We start from the raw sequence: 20,262 nt of genomic DNA, 5'->3' as shown, positions 1-20,262 counted from the left end.
CTTTCATTTGATAATGGAGGAGGTTCATAGATACATGTTATTTATAAGACTTCTACTATGCAGTAATTACATCCCCTTCTAATTACATAGTATTGGGAAAAAAGGAATCTTTTTTTTTTTTTTTTAAATTGAAGTTTTACTATAATGTTTTAAAAGACAATGACTGTGTCTTATTCATCTTTGCATTTCCCAGAGTCTGGCATTGACCTTTCCATATAGTGGTTATCAATATTTGCTGCACAAAGGAGGTGCACAGAGGGAGTTCATCCTAATTCAAACTTTGCACATTGTAATGTAAACTTGTGCTCAATGACATTCTGAAACATTCCACCTGGTCCTTTCTTCCCTCCAACCAATGGCCGTCATGGGCTGTTTGTGCTGGGGCTGACTTTAGACATTGATTCAGTTTCAGAAGAAACACTGTCTTGTCTACACCTTAGTGTTTGTGTAATTATTTGAACACTTTATCACATTTTGCCTGTTTTAAAAATGAGAGGAAACTGAAAAATTATTGGGTGGGCTAATAGCGGTAAACATTTATCCTATAGTGTTTTTGACTCCTTGGATTTAAGCAAGTCAATTCTGTGGTCTATTGTGAAGAAAAAGGATGGGATGTTTTGTCAAAGATTGTGCCCAAAAGGTAAGGTGTAATTAGGGGCTTTATAATACCGCAAATTTTAGAAAACTCCTCCCAACATGCAAATATAGTTTGATCTTTGTTCTTTCCAGTTTATAAACATTTTCAGAAATACACTGTATAAGAAGCCATTGTTTAGGAAGATGAGAAATGTTGTATAATAAAGATCTTTAAATGGTGTTTATTAAAGAGTAACTTAATAATTTCCCAAGTTACAAAAACAGCTGATGGATGCCGTGACTGAGCCTATATCTAAACAGGGCTCGTGGAGACTACGGGGTAGTTAACTCCCAGCCACCAGCTGGGAGTGGCCCTGGAATGTTCTGGCTCAGAGTTACTCATCTATACAACGTGGGTGATCTCTGTCCAGGGCTCTTTGCAGCTCTCAGATAGGCTCAATCCCAGGAGGGCCTTTGCCACTGATTGTAAGAAAAGCTCCGAGTTCCGAAAGGGGCCGGGTTTGGGGAGAAGATGCTCGGGGGCCAAGAAAGACGAGCGTTCCTATGATTCTTTTGCAAAATTTGGAGACTGGGGCTGGGGGTTGTAGCCTTTCAGTTCCTCGTTTAAAATGACCATGAAAAGGAAAAATAAAAGGAATTGTAATTTATATTTCACGTTACCCACGGAAAAGAACTGCAATGTTTTCCTTTTTATCTCCAAGTCAAAGAAAGCATGTACGGTGAGGACTACTCCAGAGAGCGACGGTTCTCTGTAAAACTCGTTTTTTACACGTCGAAAATCGGACTTCGGAGGCAATTTCCTGGATTGCTGGGGTGGGGGGTTGGGGTGGGGGGGAGAGAGGACTAGGGAAAAGAAAAGCCTATCATCTAAGCATTCTCTCCTCAATTATGTGTTTCTTTTCAAAGCTGGGTTGGCATCCTTTCCAGGGATAAGCAGAAGTAGATGTTTAATAAATAACTGTCCAATCGAAAGGTTCTTATTTTCCAGCTTATTTCCGCCCTGGGGACCGAGGAAATCCTCAAAGGCGAGGGGCCCAGCTCTCGGGCGCCCAGCGCAGCACCCCCGCAAGCGCCCCCCGTCGCTCCTCCTAGCTGTTGCTCAGGCTTCGACGGCTCAGGGCGGAGCCGCAGGCCGGCGGACGCAGGTGGGGAGGGCGGCCGGGGCGCGTCAGTGACACCTTTGGGGAGTGGGGGAGGCGCGGCAGCCGCACCCCGCCCTGGGAAGAAACTGGCCAGGTGTGGCCTTGGCGCCGGGTAGCAGCGGGGAGGAGCCTCGCGCCCCCACCGACCAACACCAACACCCAGCCCGCACACAGCTCCTCTGCGCTCTCGCCACCCTCCGAGACACAGCTCTTCCTCCTGCTCCACCACCGGCCGGGCGCTCCCAGCTCGCCTCTCCCGCGCCCCAACCTCCACTGGGCCGGACCGCGCCGCACCGCGCCGCACCGCGCCCGCAGCTGCCGGCCCCGCCCCGCCAAGAGGAGCGTCCTTGAGAAACTTGGGCACCGCCCCCCACCATTTCGGCTTTTCTGTGCTTATTAAGCCTCCTCGGACTTCCTCCGGCCGCTGCTCTCGCTTATGCCTCGGCGCTGAGCCGCTCTTGCGTGCCGCCGCCGAGATGAGCTGCAACGGGGACTCCTACCCGCGGATCAACACGCTGGGTCGCCTGACGCGCGCCGAGTCCGGCCCAGACCTGCGCTACGAGACGACCGGCGGCGGGGGCGGCGGCGGCACCACCACCAGCAGGACGTACTACACGCGGCGCTGTCAGGTCACCGACCTGAACTCGGACGGCTACGGGTGGGTGCTCTCCGAGCCGACTCCTAGGAAGCTGGCGGGGGGGTGGAGAGGGAAACCTGGTCCAGAAAGAGAAAAGTTTTTTGCCGGAGATCACAAAATCGTTTCCTGACCCGGCTGGGACAGCGCCCAGGTGTCCCGCGCCCAGTGCACTCGCTGACCGGAGTGGGGAGGGTGGGTGAGTGCCGGGAGAGGAGCGGCTCCTTTCCCGAGAGCCGGGACTCGGTCCCATCTGGCTCCCTTCCCGCGAACCCGGCCGGGGCAGGACGGGGCGTGCAAACCCCGCCTGTGTGTGTGTGTGTGTGTGTGTTGGGGGGGGGGTTCCAGGAGGGCGCGAGGGGACTTCTGGGGGTCGTCTCTGCGGCCCTGGGGCTGCCTTTCTGCCAGGCCGGCCGCATCGCCTTTGTCTCGGGCTCCCGGCTTCCCTGGCCGGCAGGTGGGAGGTCAGCAAGGCGTGGTTGTGAAAACAGAAGCCAACCCTGAGCTGTAACGAAACGTAAACCAGCGGAGGCACGGGGTCTGCGGCCTGCCCATGGGCGGCGCCCCGCGGTCCCCGCTGGCTCCTACCTTCCTGTCCACCCTGAGACCTGCGCCTGCTCCCGGGCTCTCGGTTCACCAAGGGGAGTTGAGTCGCGGACGGCGCCCAGCTGGAGGCTGCACGTCCCGCCAGCGCGGGGTCTCGTCTCGAGGGAGCCCCTTTCCGTCTGTCCCCTCTCTCCTCCGACGGAGCTTTCTAGACAGGGCGGACGCGGGCTGGGCCCTTTGTTTGCTCCTTTTTAAAAAAGCACACGATGAACGACCCCAGTGCTTTGGTCGCGAGCGCGGTCGTATAGTGTGCCGTTGGAACGGGAGCGTGTGAGCAGGTGGTTGTGGCACCGAGGGCTCCCGCACCCACTGGGCGCGCCCGCCCGCCACGCAGCGGGCCGCCCTGGCGAAGGTGCCGGGAGAGGCGCACCGGGAGTAGGGCTGGGTCCAGCTCTTCGGGATCATCGCGGAAAGAGACCGAGGGGGTCCTTTGATGGTGGGGGGAGATAGGGAACCTGGTCCCCAGGGCCGGACTCTGGATGCCCACGTGAGCCGGGAGAGTTTGGCCGCATGTGCCCCTCGCCTCCCCCTGCAAGGCCTGCCCATGTAGGGCTTTTGGGAGCGGCCCAGGGCTCGCGAACAATATTGTCTCTGCGTTGTGGCCTTAGGCTGGGGAGGAGCCACCAGAATACACTCCAAAGGGTTTTTGTTTTGTAAGCAGTTTTGAAGACAAGAACTCCTGGAGTTGCAACCTGTTTTTTGCTTAGATTTATTATTATTTTTTGGAGCATCTTAATTTATTTTCACTTTTTGACTTAGGAAAGAATTGTCACAATATTGAAGCTTTGTTTTCTGAACAAAATATACCTGGGGATTTCCAGGAAAAAAAAGTACCGATAATAGAAGGAATGAGGAGGACGTTTTGCAAGTTATCATTTTAGGTTTTTAGTTTATTTTAAAACTTTGCCAGCTGTTTAACTCTAGAACTTGATTTTTTCCTCCCAGTATTCCAATATTTAGGAAGCACATTGTTTTAATCCAAGCCAGAATTTCCAAGGGTTCTTCGGTAGCTCTTCAGCATTTTATGAACCAACAATTTTTTATTTTTAAAATATGCTTTGGTTATCCTAGAGCCCTTATCTTTTAAATAGACAGTAATTAGTACTATTGTTTATTCCATCCCTTTGGTTTACGTTTTGTAGAGAAGTAATATTTAAAACAATTAATCGGTTAACGAACTGCATAAAAGAGGTGGTTTCTTCACGGAAACGTATAATTTTGGGGAGGCTGTTTATTCGCAATACAGCATAATTTCCCATGTTCTGTTTTCCTGATGTAAAGCTTGTTTATAAACTTGTCAGGTTTTACATCTCTCTGAGAAGGGAAAACAGACCCAAGTGAAAAATTACCTGAGTCTGAGGAAGGGTGTTATTCCTGCCCACTAGTGTTAATTTCCCGGGGCTGCCAAGGAGGTCTGGTCTCTGGGCTTCAGTGAGCCTGAGTGCATTCCTTCCTGAACCAGGTAATGGAGGCTCCCCCACCCTCCCCCCCAAGCCTGTAGGGACCTGCACGGGTGAGGTGGCAGTGGCACTGTCAACCCTTCTGAACTGAGCAATTAATAAAATACAAAATGGCCCACGGATGCTGGCTTTTGCATTTTAAAAAATGGTGACTCTGACGGAAGGCAGAAAGCGTATGCACCTACACCTGGTTTTCTGGCGGTTTTGGGTAGAGGGATTTGGTGGCCTGTGGCTTGTGATTTTTTCAGGAGTAGGATGCAACATTAACCAAGGGATCACATTAACTAAGGGATCCGCTGCCCTGTGCTAAATAAATGATGACTAAGCATTTAATAAGTACTTTTCTGACCAAAAGTTTTTCTAAGAACAAAAACCAATGTGAAAACTACTGGCTGAATTTAAGCTCATTTGTTTAAAAAACTACTACTTTATTGGCTGAATTATGTTGGTGATTTTTTAATAGTAAGTTTAGCCCTTTCCCTAATTCAACTAATATGAATGTGTAGAGACCCCCAAATCTTATTTTTCCTTTTAAAGTGACTGTAAATACCTCCCCTCTGTTTGTCTTTTACATTAATAAGAATGCTTGTGAGTTAAAACAAGCAAACAAACGTGTTGCCATCAAGCTGATTGCAACTCACAGGAACTCTGTAAGACAGAGTAGAACTGCCCCATAGGGTTTCCAAGGAGCGGTTCGTGGATTTGAACTGCTGACCTTTTGGTTAGCAGCCAGATGCTTAACCAGGACAGTCTTATAACTCATTTGTAATTCTCTCCCCCTACCCCCCAATCCTTTGTGTCTAATTTAGGTTGAATTAATTCTGCAACTACTTTATTTAACTTCTTCTCCGGTTCTCCTTCATATTTTGTTAATGTTTGGTAAATGTTACATTATTGATAATATAATAGGTATATTTTTGAGAATTTGTACTCTTGATTTTTTTCTTATATAGGATGTTATACTGTTTGTTTTCAGTTAAGGCAGAATTGCTCTTGTTTTATTCTTGTAGATAAAATGAATTAGAATCCATAGTGAAATTTGTTACCTGAGTAAGGATGGTGGCAAAGTGACAAATCTCCACAGCTAAGGAGATATATTCATTAAGTTTCAGAAATATGTGAGTATAGTGTTCATACTTTTCTCCCGATCTCATGATTCGAAAACCAAAATTCACGTGATTATTAGTGGATGTATATTTTAAAGTTTGTTTTAACTACTGTTTAAACGAAGCCTGTTAGTTAGTGTGAGGTAAGCTGGTCCACTTGCATTGAATTTTAGAGACGGAGAGGGTGCGAAGGATCACCTAGTCTACAGAAGCCCACTATAGAGACCAGAAGATTGAGCCTTGCCGAGATCCCACAGTCCACTCCTGGCTGAGTTGGCCCAAGGACCTGCAGTTCCTCACCTGTGGCCGGTGCTCTGCACTCCCGTAACCCTGTGCCTTCACGGCTTGTCTTATAGACTGGACAGTTCCATAACGACACAGTGGATGCATCTCAAATTCATTTATTCATTCAGCAGACATTTATTGAACACCTACTGTGTGCACTAGGGGGCGATGTAAAGGTGAAAATATGAGGACTTCTTGAAAGGAGCGTATATTCTTTAAAGGAAGGTGAGTACACAAGTACTGCAGTACTATAGGCTGAAGGAATGTACAAGGGGTGTAAATGGCCTAACAGGCTTCTTAAGGACACATAACACCTGGCAGTGGGTGCGTTAGAAAGACTTCATAAAGGAAAACCCAAACCAAATGTGCTGCCGTCAGTCAGTTCCCACTCAGAGCAACGCTATGCGACAGAGTAGAGCTGACTGATTACCTTAGTGACATGCCCACTGCTGTCAGGTTGATTCTGACTCATAGCGACCCTATAGGACAGAGTAGAACTGCCCATAGTGTTTCCAAGGCTGTAAATCTTTAAGGAAGCAGACTGCCACATCTTTCTCCTGCGGAGTGGCTGGTGGTTCCAACCAATAACCTTTCCGGTAGCAGCCAAGTGTTTAACCACTGTACCACCAGGGCTCCTTTATAAAGGAAACTGTTGAATTTGACCTTTGAGTATTTCAGCTGCCAAAGATAGGTGGGCGGAGAGCATTCCAGGGGGAGAGAAGAGCATGAGAAAATCTGAGCAAATTCAAGGCCTGTGGCATGGTCTCCTTTTTGAGCATTCACTTAAAGGGAAGCAGTAAGACGAAAGGAGGATAGATTGGGGCCACAGTATGGGAGAACCTGAATGCCATGGTGAGGTGTTTGCATAGGTAGAGGGGAGCCATTGGAGGGTTCTGAATGGAGAAATAAAATAATCGTAGCTGAGCTTTAGGACTGTTTCTGTGGCATGCAGTGGGGACAGACTGCAGGAGGGAGTCAACTTAAGGAAGCGATTGTACCAGTTACAGAAGGAGGTAATGAAAGTCTGAAGGAGGATGAAGGCAGTGAGTGGAATGGGAAAGTAGGTATTACCCAGGTGGAGTGACAGCTTCAGCTAAGAATTGGATGTCAAGAAGCAAGGGAGGATCTGAGAAAATGGGCTTTGGGCTTGGGTGACTGACTCATAGAATGAATAGTATACAGTTTATCTTAATACATGGCTGATAACCATTTCAATAGCTATTAAATTTGAGGAAGTTACGTATTTTATAAAAATATCAAACCAATGGTTAGTAATGATAGCAAACCTATACAACAGAATGAAACACTGCCCAGTCCTACGCCATCCTCACAATCGTTGCTGTCTTTGAGCCCATTGTTGCAGCCACTGTGTCAGTCCATCTTGTTGAGGGTCTTCCTCCTTTTCACTGACCCCCTACTTTACCAAGCATGATGTCCTTTTCCAGGGACTGGAGAAGTACATGAGATGAAGTCTCACCATCCTCGCTTCTAAGGAGCATTCTGTATGTACTTCTTCCAAGACAGATTTTTCATTCTTCTGGCAGTCTATGGTGTATTCAGTATTCTTGAATAATATTGAATATTTATGATATATTCAATATTGGTTAGTAATAGTTACCATTTATTAAACACCAGTGATGTGCTAGGTGTATTATGTATGTTGTCTCAAGCCTCCCAGCAAACTTCCCATTTTATAGATGGGCAACTGAGGTTAGTTAAATGACTTGGCCAAAGTCACACACAGTAAGTGGTTGAGTTAGATTTGAATCCAGTATACCACAATGGCTCAAGAAAAGATTCAACCTTAGTTGTTAGACTTTCTCTTCTACTTGTAAACTCTTTTCTAGTAAGTTTTTACCTTTTTTTAATCTCTTGCGTTTGTCACTGTGCTCATGTGAAATACCTCAAAATCATTATATTCCTTCATTAATACTCTTGTAGAGTTTTCATCTGCTTAGGGGGAAAAAAACTGATGCAGAAAGCAAACTAATTGTTGGTTAGACCTATTAAATAGGACAAAACAGCTTCAACAAGTAGTTAATTTTTTCTCTAAATATGGGCATGATTTCATTGTGTTCAGCTGATTGAAATGACTTAGGAAGGAAAAACTGCTGATGCCCCTTATGCCTCAATGCTGACTTCTCAAGGTGGAGCAAAGCAGGGCTTGGGTGTGACTTTAGGAGTCTTAACTCTCGGCCAACCTGTCTTTCCAGACTAGGAGGTTCTGGAAGATCATCTCAGTCTGGAGGCCTTGACACTAGAGTGGACAGAGAGCATGGGAACACTGCCACATCTTTCATTCATCTTCTCCCTCTTGGTCTAGATTGGCTGGCCCCAGGGGTCCTGCCATTTGGAACTGGTCACGTGGTGCTCATGTTGAAGCGAGGGTCCCAGAGACCCCAAGACTCAGACAATGATCTACTCGCTTGAAGCAACATACTGTAAAATTCTAGTGCAGTCAAATCATTTACCTCCCCACAGACACCTTGGGCTGGATGGTTCAGGTTCTTCAAAAACCTCATGAATGTGAAAATGACTTTGTTAGTGAGAAGCTGCAGCAAACCGATGGAAGTTTTTGCTTGGAATTGTTGACACACAAACATAACACCCCATTGCTTTCTAATCTGTCTGGCGACTGAAAAAGAAAAGTATTGGCTTCTTGATAACCAGAAACCTTGTAAACAGTTTTTTTAGGGTTCAGTGAAATGAAAGGTTGTGTAGAGGGAAGTAAGTCAAAATAAAAATCCCCATTTTGGCCTTGAATTTCTAAGGGCCAGATATTTGTAGGCAGCCCCACTTAATAAAGGAAAGGAACAAATTTTTGTCGCAATTTTCTTATCCCGTCAATACATCTCTTTTGTGCTCTGTTAAAATGTAGCATTCTTTTTGAAGGTCTCCGCCAGCTATTTTAGAGTCTTGCAGGTAATCTTAGGAGCTCCTGAAAATGCTCATTTAATACTCAAGTCTAGTTCTTTCTCCTCTTCCATTTTTTGCTTCTCGCCCCACCCCCATTGCTGTGAGATGTCCTGAAAATTATGAATGGGACAGTCTAACGTACAGTGCTCTGCAGACATTCCTGGTCCCTCTGACCCTCACCACACCCCCAGGACTGGAGGGTTCTCCTTGTCACCCAGGCAGGAACTCTCTGAGACTCCTGGGGGGACATCTGAATGTGGCTGAGCTGGGAGTGGACTCCAGGCTGCCCTACTTCATAGTCTTTATAAAGTTAATGATGTGTGATCACTTGCCTCGACACAATCCACCAAACAGTGTGAAAAGAAAGAGGACTGACAGAAAGGAAGTTGAACTTTTATTAGAGTGCTGCTTCCAGATCTGGGCGAGGACCAAATGAAGGATCAGAGGCAGCCTCTCTAAAATCTATAGGTTTTTGACTCTCCCGTTGGGCTTGGGGTGCGGTGGTGGTGGTAGATGCAATCTCTGGTCGAGAGTTTTTGAAATCAGGGTAATAAGATGGTAGTAATATCCTCAGATCAAAGTCTTTTATTTGCCTTTGTTTTTCTCCTGCTCTGCTGAGCCAAACAAACATTCATTAAGCACTTTCTGTGTGCAAAACCTTGTATTGGTAGGAGTGTGTGGGCGTGGAAGATGACTAAGCCCTGGGACTTTGCTCTCCAGGAGTGAGGTAGGCAAGTGTGTCAATAACTAGTGCAAGGGAGGAGGAGACAAGTCGGAGAAAGGTGAGTGGACTTCTGGGGGCAGAGGGGTAATCAGAAAAGCTCAATAGAGGAGGCAGCACTGAGCTGTAACTTCTGAAGAACGGACAAATGACATTTCAGCTGATGTCATGTGAAGTTAGAGTGTCATCTTTAAAAGAAGTGAAAACGTTTTTATGCAAAATTCACCTTTTTTTTTCTTTTTTTTTTAATTAAGATCCTTACAGGAACTCACACAAGGCAATATATGCGAACAATGCTTTGGAAAGTATAACAAGTACACAAATAGGCATTAAGATCAATATTAATATATTACATAATTATAATTTCCAACAAATATTTGTTGAGCTTTTCCTAGGCCATTATTCCATGAACCTGAATGCAAAGAGATATAAGACTCAGAGTCTGGCAAACATAGAAAACCCTACGTTCATTGAATGAACAAAGGAAAGAGGAGAGAGGGAGGTAGAGAGGGAGAAAGAGGAAGGACGGAAAAGAAGGAATCCTTTAAGAGGATTCGAGTCCAACTGGAGAGAAAGTATAAGCACACAAAAAGATAAATACAGTTCAGTGGCATAGGCCAGTATTTTTGCTTATAATGCTGCATGCTCCTCTTCAAAATATATGCCTTTTTTTCCCTTCTTTCTGTAATATTCTTAGCAACAAGTGTTAAACTACTGCCTTAAGACAGCTAATTTTGGAGTCTTGTGTTGTAAAAAAAGAGTGTTATTTGAAGGTAGTAAAATAAAACATAGGAAGCTCTATAATATTGTTCGCACATTCACGTAGTCCATCCTTGGATTAAAATCCAGAGCGTGTTTTCCTTTCAGCCACTGGTAGAAGGAGGCTTTATGCAAACTGTTGGAACCATTACTTGTTTAAACAAGTTTAGAATGAACTTTAAAAATACCGTTGGGGCAGGCAGGTTCGTTGTGATATGAATCATTTGTCTTTGTGAGTTTGAAGAAAAATCTAATTACAAGAAAGTTAAAAATTTTTAAGGACAAATATTATTTTTTCAAAGATAGCTACTCATTTTACTTTGAAAGTCAATATTGAAATGAGTTTTGTTTTCCTGTTGTTTCTTAAAAAAGACACAAAACATTTCTTCCATCTACCATGTACTGAAATGAGATTTAAAGCTTGAACCTCGCACCTTGTTAGTACAGTTCTTAACACCATTTAATGCCTCCATTGCTAACACCCACATATACCAGTATGGAACATTTCTTTGAGGCTAGGGATTTTTAAAAATGTTTGTACTCTTGTTAAATAAGTACATTTATTTAAAAATATTTTTTCATGTATGATAGAATTTTACCTTTCTCCCCCAAGTGTACTATATGAGTTGAAGAGGAAACGAAGTTACTATTAGCCTTTACATGGACTTCCGTATTATTTTCAGTAGGAACAATGAGTTTGGCAGTTTCATAGAGTTACAGAATGAGTGAGTGGAAGAAATCTTCCATGTCATCTAGCCCTACAGATGAGAAAACAGGTCTGGAAAACTTGTGGGATAAAAAGAAAAAAAATCTAAAATGATTACATAGTCAATAAAAACCATGATCTGACTTACAAAGTTTTGAATTACACACAACTTTAAAACTGCATGGGTTCCCTGAAGCAAGATTTCCTGGCCTACCTGCTGAACAATCCAGCCTTGTACAGCTGGGGGGTGTCTGGATTTACCTGGGTCCTAATCCTTTCTACCTGCACTTCCTCCTTGACTTGAGTACAGGCTTTCTGTGTGGATTCTTCACGGGACTTAGCAAAGCAAACTGATATGTGAAGGTGGATTCTCTTTTCCCCAGTCAGTAACCCTCAGTTGGCCTGAATCTCCCTTCCTCCACCTTGTTTTGATGGATTCAGCCATAGACCTGCTTACCTCTCTCCTCTAGGTTTGTTTCTAAGTGATGTTTGTGGTTGTACTTCAAACTGAAGTGGGATTCTTATGGATGAAAGATAGACTACATTTATTTTGGGCTGAGGACCAGACACAGCTGTGAAAAGTCACGTATACGATGAAGCTTGGTTAGTCAGATCATGTTTTCCGAGAGGCAAATAGCAAAGATTTTTAATTTCATTGTTTCAACGCTTTAGCTTTTCATTTTTTGACCCTTAAGTAGAGTTTTCTAGAAAAGGTAAATGCCTAGAGGAAGAAAGTAGACTAGTCTTTACCTCGGGCCGGAGGAGGTGGCTATGGGGAATTACTGCTTTGTGAGTAGAGATTTTCTGTTTGGGGTGATGAAAATTTTTGGGAAACAAATGGTTTTGATAGTTGAATTTTTTTTATTAAAATAAAAAGATTAGATTTCTATGCGTTATTCTTTTTCATACAGTTGTTAATCTATTTATTAAAATGCTGAGCAAAACACAAGGATTTTAGTGGGTATCAAGGACTTGTGAATATATGCAAAGCATAAAGAATTTTTTTTTAATATCATTAACAAAATATAAAGTTTCCTTTTTTTTTTTTTTTTTAAAGTTCAAGTGTGTGTAGGTTCGAGATGCAAACCGCTCTTTAGAAGTAGGACTGTCTTCTAAATCTAAGAGGGGACAAAAATGGAGAAAATCCACTGGTATTTTAAATTTGAGTGTTTTAAGCCAACATCCTGGATGCATTTCATTTTTGAGCGTCATGTAACTAGATAGGGGCTGGGTAAAAAGAATCTGGTGAGTTTTGTATTTTGTTGTCAAATGAATTTGGGTGTCATAAATTCACTTTAAAAGGACTGCCATGTACACTTTGGGATATTCATTCACCATTGAGTTTGGCCTCCCTGTCTGTTTTTTTTTTTTTTTAGAATAATTTTAAATTTGCATAAAAGTTGCAATAATAGTACAAAGTTCCTATATACCCCTTACTGAGTTTCCCCTATCTGCCTCTGTTTGATAGCTCAGCTTCTGATAGTTTTTACAGTGACACATATTATTAAATCATTTAAGAAATCCTGGCTTTCCACTGTGATGAGAAATAGCTCAAAGTCATTTGACAACAAAATATGAAACACCCCAGTTTCTTTTTACCCAGTCCCTGTCTAGTTACATGACACTCAGAAATGAAACGCATCCGGGACGTTGGCTTAAAACACTCAAATTCAAATTCTGTGCTTGGGACTGGTATTCTCAACCAAATTGCTGAACAGAATTTCTAAGTTTCAGAAGAAGTGTACTGTCATCCCCAAAGGAAACGTTTTGACGAATATTACAGAAGACCTTTGAAATTCCTTATCCCCATAGTGTTCTAAATGAGGTTTCTGTCTTAATTTTTTCCCCTTTATCGCTTTAATTTCTTTCCTCTATTTTTTGTAACAGATACTTTTGGAAAATGTTCCGGTTCTAAGTCAACTGGAATTTTTGCACAAGTTAGGACAACAGATGTGGACTCATTTACATCTAATGAGTACAAGACATGCCAGATTTCTTGTATGGCTCAGAGTGGAAGAAAGACTTACTCTTCGATGTGGGCAGGGCGGGGTGGGCATCCTGGTTTTGATAGGTGGACAGCTCAGGAGGCACATTGCTTGGACTTGCCTGGAGGAGCAGGTGCCGTCACTGGGAGCGGTTCCCAGGGAGAGGTTGGTTCCTCACCCATCATCAGCTAGTACTGGCATGTTGGGGAGCCTTGCTTGCAGGGAGGAACCCCAAATAGGTGTCAGAAAAAGAAAATTAGTCCATCCCCATGGTGTGATGGAGAAGTTTCCCATGTACTTGTATTCTTACTCCATCAATGCACAATACAGCCATTGTTTTCAAATCTTTTTTTATAACCAGTGGAATCCTTTCTTTAATGCGCGCGCACGCACACACACACACACACACACACACACACACACACACACACACACACACACACACACACGAGAAAGTCCAGAACGTCAAACAGATAAAAGTAGGCTAGGATTGTCCTGGTAAAGGGCCAGGTGGCTCTGAAGCCCAGTGAGGAACTCCAGCTTCTTGAAGCACATTAAAGAGACTTTTTCCTGAACATGAAATGATTGTTTGATGTGCTTTAAATCTCTCTTAAGTACTGAGTTTCTGTTTAAAAGCCTGTTGCCGTTGAGTCGATTCTGACTTATAGAGACCCTATAGGACAGAGTAGAACTGCCCCATAGGGTTTCCAAGGCTGTAAATCTTTATGGAAGCAGACTGCCACATCTTTCTCCCAAGGAGCGGCTGGTGGGTTCGAACCATCGACCTTTCAGTTAGCAGCCTAGCACTTAACCACTGTTTCTGTTTATGGTGACGTAAAACTTTTGGAAATGGTTAGTGGTGATGGTTACACAACATGGTGAATGTAGTTAATTATCATTGAAGTGGAAGAAAGTGAATCGTATACTTCAAAATGGTTAAGATGGCAATTTTTTTGTTATACATTATTATACCACAATTAAAAAAAATCTCTTTTAAGGTAAGTTGTACTAGACCATGCTGCAGCCTGATGAATCATGGCAAATTAAAAAGTAAAACCGCTTTAACAACCCTGCTGTTTTGTGGATTCACTTATATCATGGAGCGAACTAAACTCTTTTTTTACACTATCGAAAGTCTACACCGTTCCTCTTTAGCGTCACCGAGTGTTAAGGTTTTTGCCATGCTTCTTCCAGATCAGCGTGTATTTTGAAATGTACTTTTTGATGAGCATCATTATATAGAAAAATTTATTCTAGGATCATCTTGAAAGGAAAAGGGGCTTGTTTTTGCATGGAAGATATTGAAATTTTCCATCGCTTTCTTTATACTGTTATTTCTTCACCATTATTGTCTTGCTGTGATTGTAGAAAATTTGTACTGTGGTTATATAAGTGAGTGTCCTTGTTCCTAGGGCATACACACTGAAATATTTGGAGGTAAAAGGGTCTGATTACTCTCACAGTTCAGAAAAAAATATATATGTATAAATAAATAGACACACATAGAGGGGAGAGGGGCTGAAGGAAGCAGGGTGAATGCTAACCATTGGTGAATCTGAATGAATGATATACAGGAATGTTTTTGTCCATTTTTGAAACTTTTTTCTAAAGGAGTGAAATTATTTCAGAGTTGAAAAAATTATTTCATGTCTGGTTTCTTTGTGTTTGCTCCATTAGTCAAACTGGTACGATGTCCAGGCACCAAAACCAGAACACCATCCAGGAATATCTGCAGAACTGCGCAGACTGCCTGATGAGGGCTGAGCTGATCGTGCAGCCTGTGAGTTGTCTTTGTTCTGGGCAATTCCCCCTAGCTGTTGTCAGCGATGGATGTTGTTCCTGGCTAGCTTAGGCGCTTCTTGTCCTGGCCAACCCGCCCTTCTTCGCTGACCTCATTCACATCACTGGCTTGAGAGACTGCCTTTTTCAAAACAGATTAGAGTGGGATGTGTATCATCTCAACCTACTTGTGATGTTGGTTTAACAATGAGAACCAGTCTCCACACAAAGTTGTTTTTTTGTCCTCAACAAATATTTACCCTACAAATTGCTACCCTTTTGGAATTGCACCAACCTATTGTTATTAATGTGATTTTGTATTACATTCTCTTTCTAGAAATGCAACCTGACATGTTCATGTCACTGGATTGTAATGGGTTGTGATGTATACCATCCATTAAATAAGAATTTTTTTCAGGAAGAATGGCCACAATGTGAGAACAACTGTATTTGAGAAACATTAAAATGTGGGAAAATATGAATTTGAAAATTGAGGTAATATTTATGTAGGACCTCATGGTATTTCTTGAGGTAGCTGAGCTGTCTTAGGATCCCATCAAATCAGTCTTTGAAATCACTGGTTCCATGATATAAAACACTGCAGCATTCCCATTTGCTCCGAGTTTGCTAAACAGATGAGAGAATGGTGGGTCCATAGCCACCTCTCCTGTTGCTCCCCTGAATTATTGTATCTTTTCAGCAAAGGAATGGAACCCTAGTCTGATGTTAATGTAGGGTTAAACCTGGAATCTGCCTCTCCACAAAGCACCTCTGTTAAATGTTCTGTCTATGATTGAAGCAGGCATTTTAACCAAGTGAATTTATGGGCTGTGTGTGAAGACGATCTAATGTTCCAGTTTCCTAATTTTACATATTGTGTGGGTTCTGGTTCCAACTCATTTCCTCCAGTTAATAAAAACAAACAAACCTGACTTTAGTCCATGTAAAAAGATAGCTGAGGTTCCACAAACTAGTTTGGGTCCAGTTCTGGTTGGTTGAACTCTCTGATCTGAAGCATTCTCCTCTAAATGTCCATCATGGTGCTGTGATTTCTTTACAGAATGCTGCATTGGAGGCCCCAGGGTCTTCATAGTGGACCTTCATACCCAGCCCTGGACAGGAGTTGTAGTGGCTGTGGATACGTTTTCCATGCGGTTCTAAAAATTTGCATGGCATCATATACTCAGTTTTTTTTTTTTTTAACTTGTACACATTGAAGTGCAGTAAAAATATGTTAGGGAAATGGTACCATATTTGCTAACATTTCTGTCTAGAGAAATGAGGTTCATTTGCAGTAAATGTAAAATTCTAGGTAGAGCTCATATGTGGCGCTGAAGCAGCAGCCTTTTGCATATGAATAGAATAAATAAACCTTTTTATTTTGACATAATTATAGAATCACAACAAGTTGCAAAAATAGTCCAGAGAGGCCCCAGGTACCCATCACCTGGCTTTACCCAGTGGTGACCTCTGATGTAATTACAGTGTAGCATCTAAGCCAGTAAATGACTGGCTCAATACAATGAACTAGATGGAAACTCTTAAATTTTTTAAAGAACTGAAAAGTTATGTTCCCATAAGATGCAGTAAAAGCTCAGTGTTGTGTGTTAAAGACCCTATTCGGTATCACGGCCTAAATGGTACAGCGTTCTCGCCACAGTGGAATTCCCTTCCGATGGGAGTTATATGTCAGTGTGAATGCTCAGTGTTTCACAGATTGAAGCAATGAAAAGATTAGCATTCTGTAAGTGTGCTTTTAATAGCTTGGTGAAAATGTAAAACACAGTCCACAAGTTTCTGGTTCATGAAATCTTTCTATATTTACTTCTTTATCTCAAATTAAGAAGATAATTTTCAGTTGGAAATTTTTCACAGTTGGGAGGGGGAAATTTACAATACTTTTTATGTTTGCAGTGGAACTTTTCTTTCCAGCATTGTATTTGTTTTCCTTCATGTGAGTTCTTTCTTTTAGGAACTGAAATATGGAGATGGATTACAGCTTGCTCAGAGTCGAGAGCTGGATGAGTGCTTTGCCCAGGCTAACGACCAGATGGAAATCACCGACAGCTTGATCAGAGAGATGCGGCAAATGGGCCAGCCCTGTGAAGCTTATCAGAAAAGGTATTGCCGATAGAACGTGAGTGCAGGCAGACGTCACAGGGAAGAATGTAGCATACCCAGTTATACTGCAGTCCCATGACCCAGGTCTGCCTTAGAAGGAAGCGCAAGTATTCTTAAGGAAAGGCTGGCTTACTTAGTATTTTGCAACTTTATGTATCTCGGATATAAATTGACCAAAATCACCATCTTCGAATTTTGTGAGACCACAAAGCTGCCCTGAAGAGAATTAAACAGGCCTGCCCAAAAGGGGAGTGAACATTTGAAGGTGCTTCTTTTGACGAGCTGAGTTTGTTTTGAGAGAAGTTTATTTTAAGGGGTGTTAACTGTACCTTCATGTAGAGGGTAGGAAAGCCCAGTGCACAGCATTTGACTTAAGAGTCTAATGTCAAGGCAGGCTTAGTTTAATGGATACAAAAATGAGGCCCTTTCAGTTGGAAACAACAAGAGTGTAAACCAAGGATGTGTGGTCTGATTTTGCTCTAATGGTGTGCAGGGTGCTAGGAAGTCCCAGGAGGAAACTCATGAGAAAGAAAAAGGTGCTACCAGGTTAAAACCAAAAACCAAACCTGTTGCCATTGAGTCGATTCCTACTAATAGCGACCCTATAGGACAGAGTAGAACTGCCCTATAGTTTCCAAGGAGTGTCTGGTGCATTCGGACTGCCAACCTTTTGGTTAGCAGCCATAGCACTTAACCACTATGCCACCAGGGTTTCCGCTACCAGGTTTGGCAAAGGCAATTAAAGTTTGTGATATTTCAGGCTTTGAGCATCATCATAAAGTTTATTTTTTGTATATCATCAAGATTCTTACGTCATGTGGTAAAAAGTCTTCAGAGTAACTCAAAGGAGACTTAGAAAAGGGGACCTTTGCCCAGAACAACGGTTTTGCTGCAAAGATGTAATTGTGTTTCTTCCCTTTCAGACTGCTTCAGCTTCAGGAGCAAATGCGTGCCCTTTACAAAGCCATCAGTGTCCCGAGAGCCCGGAGGGCCAGCTCCAAGGGTGGTGGAGGATACACTTGTCAGAGCAGCTCAGGGTGGGATGAATTTACCAAGCGCCTCACCAGCGAATGTCTGGGGTGGATGAGACAGCAAAGGGTAAGCAGCTCTGGAGGACGTGCTGGTTCTCAAACACTCCAAACTCGTGTGAGCCAGGTATATAGAATGTGGCAGGTCAGGTTAGCAGCAACAACATGCTGTTTTCAAAATTTTCCTCATTTTTAATTTGAAATGAGCTTCTAATGTGAAATAAATGAACTTCAGACAGTGGTTTCTGCACATACTTTAGATGTCTTACTGCAGTATGTGGTGCTTTGCATTATAAACCCAGGCATTGTACACCTTGAATTTCTACAATTTGTGGTACAGAAAATGAAATGTCATAAAGATGTTCCTGGGTTCCTCTGATGTCCCTGGGTAGTGCAAACGGTTAACGTACTTGACTGCTAACCAAGTACATTAAGGTTAGAGGTTTGAGTCCACCAAGAGGTTCCTCAGAAGAAAGACCTGGCGATCTATATCCAAAACAACGAGCATTGAAAACCCTATGAGCACAGTTACTCACGGGACTGCCATGAGTCGGGGCTGGCTCGATGGCAACTGGACATGCTTAGATGACTTGGCTTTAGAGCAAGGAAGTCAGAGTGTCAATTTTTCAAGCTCAGAGGTATCTGTCAGAAATAATGCAGCTTATGTCCATTGCAGCCTTTCCTCACGTGGTAGGTGCCTGCCTTTCTGTTTGTCCAGGAATGAGGGCTTACTAGTCCCCATTTACATACACTTGGTTTGATCATTAATCAGGCTTATTTTTATGTGTGTCTTAGGGAATCCACCTTGTCGCTTTCTAGTCGTACTTGATCATACATTTAACAGATACAAGTTTAGTACGTTTTGAACATCTGGCTCTCCTTGTTCACAGCGGGAAAATCTGTTAGGGGAGTTCATTGTTCTACTGGGAGGTATAACTGACCTCATCTGTGTTGCTAAGAAGCGCTTTTTTAGAAAAAAAAAACATCGTGGAGGTTTATCTAGAATGTTACCAAGTTGGAGGAGCTGGAAACACAATGAAACTGGATATTCTGGTTTGGGCTCGCTGGCTGGCTGCTGGTATTTTTGAAGTGTCAGTTGCCTGGTTGTGCTACCATGACATCACTGGAGTGAAGTAAAATAATGGCCACAAAAGTATGTGCTGGCCCTTTCCCTAAAACTAGAGTCTACAGTGTATTTCTGAATCTTAATTGTTGTTTTGTTGTTTTATGTGGTAATTAGGCATTATAGTGAACAGGCGGCAGTTGACATATGCCATGATCATGTAGATGGAAATTTTGTAATGAAAACCTGCTCCTCATGACCCATCCTTCACTTGAGAGGGTGGATAACTTAGAATGATAAGTTGTGGCGCAATCAGTTGTTAGGTGATGCAGTTGTGGTTGTAAGAAAGCTTGGCTTTACTGGTTGGCGTTGGACCCATTCAGCAGTGGTTCTAGAGTTTCTCAACCGTTTGAAAATTCTCGTATGTATTCTTTCCTCAGTGGTGAGGGCCTGTGTGAGTAGTCATTCACTGATTTGGTTAGCATTTTCTCCCATTTATTAGAAAGACTATCTAATACAATTATGGAGTCCCTGGGTGGTGCAAATAGTTAACATGCTCTGCTGCTAACTGAAAGATTGAAGGTTCAAGTCTACCCAGAGGCACCTCAGAAGAACCCCCCCCCCCAAAAAAGCCAAACCTGTTGCCATCGAGTCGATTCCGACTCAAAGTGACCCTATAGGACAGAGTAGAAAGGCCTGGCAATCTACTAATGAAAAGTCAGTCATTGAAAACCCTATGGAGCACAGTTCTACCCCGACACACACGAGGTCACCATGAGTTGGAATAGACTCGATGGGAACTGTAAAATACTATTACAGAAGATGGGGTTTACAGAGGAGAAAAGTCAATTGTAATTCCAGAAACCTCAATATAAATCTAGTTGCATGTTTTCAAATTTCCTTCTAATCTTTGAACACATTTCTTGAGCAGTTTATATGTATTGGCACTGTGCCAGAAACTGAGGGTTCAAGAATTATGCTCCATACTCCTGAAGAGCTTATATTTTTTAATAAAACAAGACACATACACCCAAAGTGCCAATTTCTATCCAGAGCAACATGTGATTAATTGCCATGTGAGAGCTTGATAAAGTCTTGCTTAGTTAGGAATGGGAGATCGAAGTGGGCTGGTTACTGTGGAATGGAGCTTTCACAGCAAGACCTGCAGAGCTGCTGGGATTTGAACTGCATCTTAACCATTAGGTGAAACAACCTTTGAATCAAATTAGCTGTGAATGTCATATCCCCTAATTTCTTCTTAGTCAGTAATGAACAGTTACAGAAAATGACAGCTCATAATTTGTCATTTTCTGTATTCATGTTGGTTGTAGTTTTGTAAGCGTACTTTATAGCA

General features: G+C 42.9%; 1 protein-coding gene across 3 annotated transcripts in view; it reads left to right on the top strand.

Annotated features, from left to right (window-relative positions):
• Nucleotides 1-2,176: 2,176 nt before the first annotated feature.
• Nucleotides 2,177-20,262, top strand: part of DSP (desmoplakin) — a 43,775-nt gene continuing 25,689 nt past the window's right edge. For 2 of the 3 annotated variants that reach the window (XM_023742909.1, XM_004388940.1), the window contains exons 1-4: nucleotides 2,216-2,397; nucleotides 14,595-14,697; nucleotides 16,669-16,817; nucleotides 17,741-17,915. In XM_023742909.1, coding sequence (XP_023598677.1) covers nucleotides 2,216-2,397; nucleotides 14,595-14,697; nucleotides 16,669-16,817; nucleotides 17,741-17,915 — 609 coding nt within the window. Of the gene's footprint in view, nucleotides 2,398-14,594; nucleotides 14,698-16,668; nucleotides 16,818-17,740; nucleotides 17,916-20,262 lie in introns of all 3 variants that reach the window. The other variant, XM_004388941.1, reaches the window with a different exon arrangement.

This window comes from Trichechus manatus, unplaced genomic scaffold, assembly GCF_000243295.1.
Source record: "Trichechus manatus latirostris isolate Lorelei unplaced genomic scaffold, TriManLat1.0 scaffold00223, whole genome shotgun sequence".
In the NCBI taxonomy this organism is placed as follows: Eukaryota; Metazoa; Chordata; class Mammalia; order Sirenia; family Trichechidae; genus Trichechus; species Trichechus manatus.
Note: the sequence above shows the minus strand (reverse complement) of the source record. Positions and strands in the feature narration are given on the sequence as shown.